General features: G+C 60.6%; 1 protein-coding gene across 1 annotated transcript in view; it reads left to right on the forward strand.

The window, feature by feature from the left end:
- NTNG2 (netrin G2) overlaps positions 1-10,375 on the forward strand; it is a 75,443-nt gene extending 65,068 nt beyond the window's left edge. Inside the window, exons 7-11 of the mRNA XM_089913922.1 lie at positions 2,370-2,444; positions 3,902-4,003; positions 5,461-5,628; positions 7,046-7,180; positions 7,877-10,375. Of these exons, the coding sequence (XP_089770048.1) occupies positions 2,370-2,444; positions 3,902-4,003; positions 5,461-5,628; positions 7,046-7,180; positions 7,877-8,112 (716 nt within the window). The 3' untranslated portion in view covers positions 8,113-10,375. The remainder of the gene's footprint in view (positions 1-2,369; positions 2,445-3,901; positions 4,004-5,460; positions 5,629-7,045; positions 7,181-7,876) is intronic.
- Positions 10,376-10,865: the final 490 nt, after the last annotated feature.

Genomic DNA, 10,865 nt, shown 5'->3' on the forward strand with positions numbered 1-10,865 from the left:
TGTCCCCTGGGGAGGGATCCCCGACACTCTGGCTTTGGCCTGTTGGTGAATGCCGTGGAAAATGCCCAGCTCCTCCACTGGACCAGAGGGTGACACATCACACTTCTTTTCTTTCTACCTCCTTCCCTTCTCCACGGGAGGCATCTGCGGGGGGCAGGGGGCTAGCCGGGAGATTCGAGGATTTCAGGATGGCCTCTTGGCCCAGGAATCCTCTCTGGGGTGGAGGACATGTGTTACTCTGGAAATCCGGGCTCCGGACACAAGTTGGTCCAGCCGCCTGAGACTTGCGCTTTTTTTGCTGAGCTTGTGATGGGCACACGGGACCAAAAATAGTCGTGGTAGGTCCCGTGGCTGCCTGCAAACGGTGATCTGTCTGGGTGGGAGGCCAGACGCTCACACACACACATTGAGGAACCCGGACCCTGTTTCTGGAGCTGCTTCTGACGTGGTACGAGGGGTGCAAACTGCAAAGCTAGGAATTAAGGAAAGCATCAGAGTCAGGGCGGTGAGCCTGGACGAGAGAAGGTTTGAATCGTGAGGGTCCCCAGGACTCAGGTGGTGAGAAGGACATGCCCCTCCCTCCAGGCAGGACCGTCATTCAGTGGGATCGTCCACTTTGCATCCTGAGTCCAGTGCCAGGCTGCAGGCATTAAGAGAGAAAGGCGGCTGCGGTGTGACAGCTGGTGACCTGAGTGTCCCCAGCCTTAGGGGTCATCAGGCCTCTTTAGCAACCGAAGCCTGGGCCTGGGCCCCCATTCCCCCCACCCCACGAATCGTGACTCTCACTGCAGCTAGTGGAGCTCGGACGTCTCCTGGGCCAGGAGCTTGTACTCTATTCTTTGCTCTCAGCCCCATGAGATGGGGCTGTTATTTTCGTAGTCCCGTAGGTGAGGATATGAAGGCTTAGGAAGAAGCAGCTGGATTTTTATGGTGTGTAAATTATACTTAATAAAGCTGTTTTGAAAAAAGAAAAAAGAAGTAGTTGCTCAAGATTACAGGCAGGACCTGAACTCGAGGCTCACTGATTCCCGATGCTTCCTGCCCACTCAGCCACCCAGTGCCACGGCCCCGAGGCCTCGGGGGTCTGGGAGGTGGTGCCGCCTTTAAGACCTGGCTTGCACAGCTCCCCAGTTCCGAAGGAACAGACGGGGCCTCCATCTGGCCTTGGCAAGTGACACAGGTCATTGCGAGAAGGTTCCTCCTGCATACCTGAGCCTGTCCCTGGAGAGCCCAGTCTTTTCCACCCCCAGGCCCCCATGAAGGTCCTGATTCTCTCCAGGTACCTCCCAAGAAGTGCTTCAGGCTCTCTGGCCCAAGTCCACCTGAGCCCTTGAACCCCTGGCCCAGATGTTTCTCCCTTCTGCCAGTGTCAAGCTGTCCAGAGGGCAGGGGCTGCCGGCAGAAAGGCTGTCCAAGACCATTGACCCTCTCCCCAGCTTGGCCACCAAGGGTGGTGGGAGAGAGGCTGCAAAGCACAATGCCTTCAGGGCGGGTTTACCGGGGCCCTAATTAAGCCCTTGCCAATTTGGACACCGGCAGCCTCTTCTCATTGAACATCGCATAAATGTCAATTTCATGTCCAGAGGCTCTTGGCTCCCAGCTGGAAAGTCTCCCACACTTCTTAGCTGGTAGATTTTCTTTTTCTTTCCCCACCAACCGGCATCGTGCGTAATCCCTTTAAGAAGCGGAAAAAATCCGACTTCTCCCTTGTCCCTCTGGGTTTGTCCTTTGAAATTTGGCACAGAATGATTCCTTGCCTTGCCAGCCCTACCTGCGTCCCCTGCTGTGTGTCCAGTTAGTCTTGGAGATGGGCACGGTGGCATTTGGGGGCTGACTCACGTTGGGGTCCCTGGTGAAAATGGGCCCAATCTAGGGGTCAGGGAGGATGCTCCAGTCCCTAGATTGGGGTTGGACAGGAAGAGGACCCTCTGGACACGTTTGATGTCTTAGCCAGAACACATGCCCCCTTTACAGCCATTGGCCAGAGACTTTAGCGCAGAGAGGTCTGGGCCCAGATACATGGGACTTGATCTAACTCTAGCCTTCAGTGTGAACGGGGGCCACACAGGGAGGGAGATTCAAGAATCAGGTGTCCCGCTGAAGAAAGGACTGCCCAAAGTACGCAGATTCTCGGGCATGGGTCCCGCTTCCATCCGGTGTCCGTGTGCCCTTCATAGGCTGCCGTAGTGTAGACGCTGCCTCTCCTGTAGATTTGAACCCAGTTCTATTTGGCCAGCGTAGGCAGAGCCGCTTCTTATAGTACTGCTTCTTGTAAGGGGCCTGTATGCGGTGATGCCTCAGTAGGTCCCCAGGATACGCCCAGCCCCAGCCCCTTGCATAACTTGGTTTCTCCTCTTCTTTCCCCTAAGAGTGGATCAGGCCATCTACCGCTGCCCCCCTCTGGGCGAGCGCCCCCTGGCCCCAGGTGTCCTCCAGTGCAGAAGGTATGGGGAGCGGGGAGCTCCTTCTGAGACTGTAGTGGAGGGAGCAGGGGCACGGGGTGGGGACGCAGGGTGGCAAGGGGCCCAAGGGCGCCGAGGGGAGGGGCCTTGGAGCTCTGCCTGCCCGTACCCCCAACTCTCACCTACTTAGCCCGAGTGATATCACCACACCCGACCCCTTTCAGTCCTACACTCTAACCCTAACCCTAAGCCCCAAGGGCTTCCGAGGCAAGTGGAGACCCTGTGCTGATAACAGTCACCCTCTCTCTCCCACCATCGTGCTCACAGGACACCCTGGGCGAGGTGGAGCTCAGAGTCAGAGAGGGCTTCCTGCAGGGGGTTGGCTGTGAGTAGATGAAGGGGGAAGGTAGCCTTCCGGGCGGCAGGACCAGCTGGGGCAAAGGCTTGGCGGTGGGATGGCAGGGAGCAGCGGCCTGACCGAGCGAGATGCGGGGAGGGGTCGTGGAAGGCACTGAGACCAAGCCCAGAGCCTCATTCTCCCACCGCAGTGGGAAGAAACACGTGGGGGCCCACGGGCTCATTTGTAGCCATCGTGGACACACCCAGGAGGCACACAGGGCCTGCCTGAGTCTTCAAGATGGGACGCTGTCCCCGGTCCCGGCTTACGGTTCCCTGGACGTTAAGCCCTAATGCCTGGCTTAGGCAGCAACCCAGCCCACACCTCCAGTTCCCTCCCGCGCCAGCCGTGAGTGGTGAGCAGGGCTTTGGGCGCCCCCTGCTGGCAAGTAGTTCCGGAGCCGGACCCACAACGGTGAGGGTCTGCAGTTCCCAGCAACCTGGCCGGCCTCTGAGTCAGGGCGTCCTCCCCGGAGAGCAGGCTGGAGCAACCACTTCCCGGCCCTGGACCCACTGGGGCACGACAGCCTCCCAGGTGGAAGCCGAGGAGACCGTGGCATGCTTCCCCGCAAATACGGGGCTGGGATTCTGGGCAGTGGAAGGCAGGGCAGTCTGTGCTCATGGCTGGACGGCACCTGCCAGAGGGGAGTCCATGGACGGTAAAGGACTCACTCTGGCTGGAGCAGGGAGCTTGCTTCAGAAAGGAAGGGAGATGGCCAAATCTCGAATACCAGCTACAGACGCTGGACGTGATGCTCCCGGGAGTTTGGAGAGGAGAGGGGACAGACAGCAAGAGTACCAGGGTGTGCAAAGCAATGTTTTCAACCAGTCAAAAAATTGTCCAGCTTCAGCAAAGTATTTAGCACAATATGAGGGATGAATCCAGCTGGATGTGTAGATGGTGTCCAAGGCGGGACCAAAGGCAGGCCTGGTTCTGCTGTGCTCCTGGTTGTGCTGTGTCGTCTCTGAGCAGGTGACAAAGCTGCTCAGAGCTTGCCCAGGGCACCTTGGGAGCCTGTGCTGAGCTCTACCTCGACCAGGACAGCCCACCCTGGGCAGCTGGACCACAGCTGATGAAAGAGCTTCTTTCTCATCTCTCCAAGCTGCGGGCACCTCCGCTGCTGCCCCCGCCCCCGCCAAGGCCTCCAGACTTTTCCAGCTCAGGCCCAAATCTCCTCAAGTGATGCCTATTGAAGAATTCGAAGGTAAGAGGAAGGCCCCGGGGCTGATCAGCCCCTCCTCCGGCCCCTCTCCCCCCACCTCCACTGGAAAAAAACAAAACAAAACAATGCAGTGCGTGGACCGATGCCCCCTCCCCGAGTAGCTGGGTCAAGGTGAAACGGAGCCTCTCTCGCCTCCAGTCCCCCCTCCCCAAGGGAGCTGGGAGCAGGTATGAGTCTGAAGTACAGTGGGCTAGCACGGGGCAGGCACAGGAGCTGCCAGGAATAGCCTGTCCTGGCTTCCCTGGGAGGTGTGGCCCAGGGGCTCGTCTTGGCTGAAGCAAGATCTGGGACACAGGGGTCACTGACAGTACTCCTTGGGACACCTGGAGGATGCCTCACCTTCTCACTGTCCCTGGAGGGACAAGGTGAAGGGGATGGGTCCAGGAGGCCATGGTGTGGGAATGCTCACCGTCTCCTCCTGGGCACATGTCAGAGGCTCATTTCTCCAAGGTCTCCCATGCCCTTGACCCCGACATCTGGTCAGTCCCTCCTTCTCGCATCACAAAATGGGGGTTGGATCCTCTAGAGATACACAGATGGTGTCTCACAGCGGGGAGCTGGCATCCTTTCTTGTTCAAGGGGGTGTTGAGCCTCTTAGGAGGGACACCAAGGGATGCCCCCCTCTGTGGCAGGGAAGGTGACCCTCCTCACCAAACCCCGCCCCTTGATGATGTCATGGGAGCCACCTCCAAACCCCGGGGCCTTGCCCCAGGTGGTCACAGGTGCCTCCAGTGAGAGTCAGAAGCTGGGCCAGGGCTAGGAGGAGTCAAGGTGAGATGCTGGGGGCACAAACTTTAAGGCAGCACTCGCTCTCAGGGTCGTGCAAGAGCAGGCCCTCTGATGCCAGTGAGATTTGCAGAACAGCTCAGGCTAATAAGAAAGGGTCCTGCAGGTGGGTGTTTTCCTTCCAACCAACTTCCAAAGCAGCATGGGGAGGAAGCTCCTGGCCCTTTCCATCCTCTCCAGCGTTCATGCATGCGTCTACCCTTCATTGAATCACTGGCATACCGTGGTGAACGCCATGAACCCGGGCACCGCCCTCCCTGAGCTCACGGTCTGACGGCATGACCCATCTTCCCTGCATGAATCATATCTAACCACCCGCAGCATCACGAGGGCCACCCTCCAGAAAGCACTTTGCCCTGGTACCCGGCCAGGCTTTTAGCGGATGCTGCCCACTGGCCCTCCCTGGTGCCCTGTCCATGGGGCCAGGTGGTAATCTGTGAGCTGGGCCTACACTGGTTCTCGTTCGGGCTCGAAGCTAGCAGGCCCATCTCTCCCCACATGGTACAGAAGTGTCAGAGACCCAGGGCACCGTCCTGTGCCAGGTCCTACCCCTGGCCTCCGTTTTCCGGAATGCACCAGGGAGGGGGCAGCGAGAAGGCACACTTGCCACTTGTTCTCTGACCCTTGGTGTTTCTCACGTTTGGCCGGCCCAGACTGCGAGTGCTATGGCCACTCCAATCGCTGCAGCTACATCGACTTCCTGAACGTGGTGACCTGCGTCAGCTGCAAGCACAACACACGAGGCCAGCACTGCCAGCACTGCCGTCTGGGCTACTACCGCAATGGCTCCGCAGAGCTGGACGACGAGAACGTGTGCATTGGTGAGCCCTCGGCTGGGAGGCGGGGGCCCCGCACGCGAGTGTGTGGACCAGGGTGCAAGGCAGAAGAGCAGCGTTAGACGGGGTCTGGACACCCCTGCATTGGAATCCCCGGGGGAGGCTGGGGAAATGCCAATTCCTGGGCCCACTCTAAATACAGAATCCGCTCTATTAATAACCTACCTCCCCATGTGGTCCTCCCTGCAGGCACTGGCATTTCAGAACCACTAGTTCCAGTCAAAGACGGGTTCTAGGGCTTGCCGGGCTGTGTGCCTTTGGGCAATTCTCTTCCCCCCTCTGGGGCTGTTTCCCTGTTTGTAAAATAGGGAGGTGGATCAGATCAAGGGTTTTCAACCATTTTGGGGGAACTGAAGCTTTTCTTCAAATGAATTCTTTTCTCACACTTTATATGCCCTCCACCCCCAGTGGGCAGACGGTTGGCTTTCTTTAAACTCTGCTCCAGGACTGGCTTTTGGGGTAAAGAAGGAAATCTATAGGGGCCCTGGGCCCAGGCAGAGGCAGGCCATCCCAAAAGACCGAACATGTGGCCCACAACCAACACCCACTAGTCTGGAAGACGGTCTCCCGTAGAGGCCAGTTCTCAGCCCTCGGATGCCCAGCGCCCTTGGGAACCCATTGCCCATGCCCCGCCCAGCAGGCCAGCCAAGGCTGTGCACAGGAGGGGCCGCCCGCAAAGCTGCAGCTGTCAGTCTGAATTATGGCAGCGGCCTTCAGATAATTTCATCACAATTCTAAAGTGATCCCAAGGGAACTGTGCTGCCCATGTCACACCAGCCAGCAGCAGGGACAGGGCAGGGCCTCTGGATCCGATTAGAGGCGTGCCTCCTCCCCCAGCGCCTCCTTTTGCCTTGCCTGTCTGCCTCCGCCCCCCACCCGCGGGCCCGGCACTAGGCGACAAGGACTCCCAGAGTGGGGGCTTTCGGCTTCTCCCACGGAGCAGGGCGAGCTGGAGGCCGCTGGGGCTGCTCCTCCACCCGCCCTGGAGAGGAGCTTCGGAGGCCGACTACACCCTGCCCCCTCCGCACACACACCCCAGCTCCCAGGACGGATGGCCGGTGGCCTCTGCTGAGGCTCCTCCCACCTGTCAGTCATAGCTCTTCGGAGCCGGGAGGGATCAGCGGCCGTTCCAGTTACAGAAGCGGAGACGCAGGCCCAGAGACGGGAAGGGGCTGGTCCGGGCCACGCAGCGCCAGGGCCAGAGAGGGGAAGGGGCTTAGTGGATGTGAGAAAATGAAAACTGTCCCCTCGAGATCTGGACGCCCCAGGCGTCCCCACCCCGCCGTCCAGCGGCGGGTGGGGAGATCCGGCTGGGAGGGTTGCCGGGGCCGGGCGGGGTGGGCCCGTGCGGACGGCGCCCACACGTCGCCCCTGACCGCTCGCCGTGCGCGTGTCCGTCCAGAGTGTAACTGCAACCAGATCGGCTCCGTGCACGACCGGTGCAACGAGACCGGCTTCTGCGAGTGCCGCGAGGGCGCGGCGGGGCCGAAGTGCGACGACTGCCTCCCCACGCACTACTGGCGCCAGGGCTGCTACCGTGAGTGCGCGCCGCCCCCCTGCGCGGGGTCGCGTGCTGTGGGGCCCGGGGCGGGGCCTCGAGGCCGCCCAGGTCGGGTCCGGGTCGGTGGGTGGGTCCCAGGGGCGGGACCTGGCGCTTCCGGGGCGGGCCCAGGTAGGTGGGCGGGGCCTGATGTTGCCCGAAGCAGGGTCCGGGTGGTGGGCGGGGCCTGATGCTAGCCGGTGTAGAGTCGGTATCGGGAAGGGGCTTGGAGGCCAAAGTGGAGCCGGGGGTTGGCTGCAGTTGGCTGGAGGCGGGCGGATTTGCGGGGAGGGAGGGAAGGAGGCAGTCCGAGGAAGTGAGGGGGTGGCGGAGGCCCGGCGTTAGCCACGGGAAGAGGGTGGAAGGGCGCCCCAGGCACGTGGAGCAGCACGTGCTAAGCTCTGGACGGGAGAGCAGGTGCGTCTAAAGAACCGCACCAAGGCCAGTGCCGGGGCCGGGGCGGGGAGAGCCGGGCAGCGGCGGGAGGGAGGCAAGGGCCCGGTCTCGCGTGGCCCTTGGTACCATCCCCGCCGGGACGCTTCGCGCCAATGCGCCCTGAGTCCCCAACACCCCCTGGTTCAGGCCGCGGCCCCAGTGTTCGCACGTCCCAGGGGCTGAAGCTCCAGCGCGGGGCTGGGGGAGGGAGGGCTGGACCGGGCCGCCACCCGAGTTAACCGCTCCTCCGCCCCGCAGCCAACGTGTGCGACGACGACCAGCTGCTGTGCCAGAACGGCGGCACCTGCGTGCAGAACCAGCGCTGCGCCTGCCCGCGCGGCTACACCGGCGTGCGCTGCGAGCAGCCCCGCTGCGACCCCGGCGCCGCCGACAGCGGCCTGGACTGCGACCGCGCGCCCGGGGCCGCCCCGTGCCCCGCCACGCTGCTCGGCTGCCTGCTGCTGCTGCGGCTGGCCACCTGCCTGGACTGCTGAGACCCGCGGAGAACCCCCGGCCGGGGGTGGGGGGAGGCGGTCCGTGCGCCCGTCCGCGCCCTGCGCCCCGCGCCCGGAGAGCCGGGAGCCCGGGGGCCGGCGTCGGAGGCCCGGCGGCCAGAAGGGTGCGGCCCGAGCTGCTCCCAGGTGCTACTCAGCAGAGCCCTCCCGCCCCGTCCCCCCCGAAGTGGCACCTGCCCCCGCCCCGGCGCTGCAGCAGGGGATGCCCAGCGGCCCGCGATTTCGGTCCTAGTTTTTCTTTTATATTACCCACCGACCCTTTCCTTTTTTTTTTTTCGTTTAGCTGGCGGTGAGACAGGGGCGTGGGAGAAGCGCTGCTCATCCCAACAGCCCCAGGTCCTGCCTCCTGCCTCCCTCTCCCCCCCCACCCTCACACACACGACTGTTGCAGATACCCCCTGCGCCTGTCCCTGGCTCACCATCAGCCAGCGGACCCGAAAATCCAGTTGCCTACACCTCTAGTCGCTGACTTGATTCTCTTTTCTATTCTTTGTTTTCCCTTACAACCCACCAGACCCCAGGCCTTTCCAGGGGCCTGGTGACCAAGGAGCTCGCTGTCTGGGGGAAGGGAGTTAGGAAGGAGGGTTGGGAGGGCTGGAAACTTCCTTTTGTAGAGAACTATTTTTGTTTGTATTAACCGCCCCTATAAGGAGGGACAAGAGCTGGGACGCTGGACACCACGGGGGTGGTTGATGGTGTATAATCTGACAGTAAAGAATCTGCTCACTGCTGCCTCCAGGGCCTGTTTTCTTTCTGTTCTTTTTTACCCAGCAAGTGTGGGAGTTAAAGGGGAGCCCACAAAATAGCCTTAAAGAAGCAATTTCGCGCTCAAGGCCGTCCCTTCCCCAGGCCCTTCTGTGAATGACAGGCAGGCGTAGCCACCGGAGCTCTCTCACCATGTGGCCAGGCCTGGCCCTGCAGAAACCTACAATGTTCCCCAAACTTGGGAGGTTATCTCCCTTCTTCCCCCCACCACCAAAAAAAAATCCAGAGCTTATTGGCACTTTGCCTTGGTTGTCCTCAAATTTAAAAGCATGTGGTGGACATTGATACCTTTGCTGAAAAGTGCAAGGCAAGCGACTGGCAGAGCCATCTAACAGGGCTCGACTCTGATGCTCCTGTTTCTAAGTCAGGATGGGGGGGTCCTATCAGGCCTGCTGGACCCCAGCCTCAGGCCCAGTGTCTGCTGCTGCTGCCACTTCCCAGAGCCCCCTGATGGTCACATGCCAGGGTGGGCACAGGCTGGTGGAGGCGGCAACGCAAAGACCCACAGCCGACCCCCCTCTCCTCTCTCCTTCCTCTTTCCCTCCAGAGCATCAGGAAGGTGATGGCCGAGGGGACCAGGGGCAGTGTGGGAATTGTGAAAGGGAGCTCCAAAGAAAGGGGTGCATCAGCTTAGCCCTGTGCTTCTGGGGTGCCCGTGGGTCTCTCTGGCCCTTGGGAGTTGGATTTCCCTGCTGTCTCTCAAGAAGATCCAGATTTCCCTGCCCACCTGCTTACTTCCCAGCAGCCCTGGAAGATTCCCGGCCCACGGATCAGGTTCTGGTCCCTTGTTGCTCCTACAGCCGACCCCTCCCCCCCCCCCCCCTCCCCCCGCTCCCCACCCCCTGAAGTTACCCTCTGGCTGCAGCCGCTCTTTCCAGGCTGGGAAGTTTAAAACTGCGTTCCTCCTGCAAGTCCCCAAAGCAAGGCTCAGACGGAGTTTAACAAAAGTTGAGGATGACAAGAGATCACAACATGGCTACAGGTGGATATAAAATATGCTTAGAGCCTCTCGGGGTCAAACACTGACCCTCTCCTGGCCTCCAGATCTCCCTCTGCTCCTAACCCCAAGAAAGTGCCTTCTTTCAGCTCCGCCCCTGCCCCTGACCCGTGGCCCAAGTGGCTAAAAGAAAACATCCCTGGGGTCCTCGTGGACGGGAGGGGCCATGTGACAGCTCTGGCCAATGGGCTATAAGCAGGAGTGATGGGCGGGGTCACCAGAAAGCTCCGTAGAAGCCTCTCCTCCCCTCACTCCCCACCCAGCCTCAGCTGGCCAAGTTTGGGGCCCCGGCGTTTCTCTTCCCCCCTCTCTTCATGCTCTGGTGGCATGGGGTGGGAGAGCCACTCCCTCAGGATGGTGGAGCCGAGAGGGTGGAAGTTGGTTTTCTGAGGACCTAGCAGGGCAGGGGACGCCAGCCCGAGTTGCTGACCTCCACACTTCTTAATGTGTGAGAAAAAATAAACCTTGATGTGATTAAAACGCTGGTCTTTGGGTTTTCTGTTACACGCAGACTTACCAATTCCTAAGTTATTGGCCCTCCCCACCCAGCATCTTGGTCTCTGACTCCACTGATACAGAGACACTAAAACGTTACCCCCGCTTAGCCACAGCCCCTGTGTCATAATACCGCCCACAATGAAGACAACAGATGGCAGTGGCTTTAGGCCCAGGAGTTCAGGGCCTGTCAAGCCGCCTCCTTCCAGAACAGGACCTGCCTCCGCCTTCAAAGGAACACAGGGCAGGCTGACCAAAATCCACCTCTAGATAAAACACCAACTGCAGGGTGCAATTTGTAAGCGTGGTCGCCTTTGTGAAAGGGAGTGAGAGAATTAGGATGGGGCGGGGAAGCCCAGTGAGGATGCCCAGCTTCAGCCTGGTCCACCCACCGGGGCTCTGAGCATAAATCACGTCTTGAGGCAAGGGGGCAGTCTCATGCCGTTGGCTTCATGCTGGATTTGGGGGCCCCCCA

Source organism: Delphinapterus leucas, chromosome 6, assembly GCF_059928025.1.
Source record: "Delphinapterus leucas isolate spDelLeu-1000000601 "Yukka" chromosome 6, BTC_Dleu_Yukka2, whole genome shotgun sequence".
Lineage (NCBI taxonomy): Eukaryota > Metazoa > Chordata > Mammalia > Artiodactyla > Monodontidae > Delphinapterus > Delphinapterus leucas.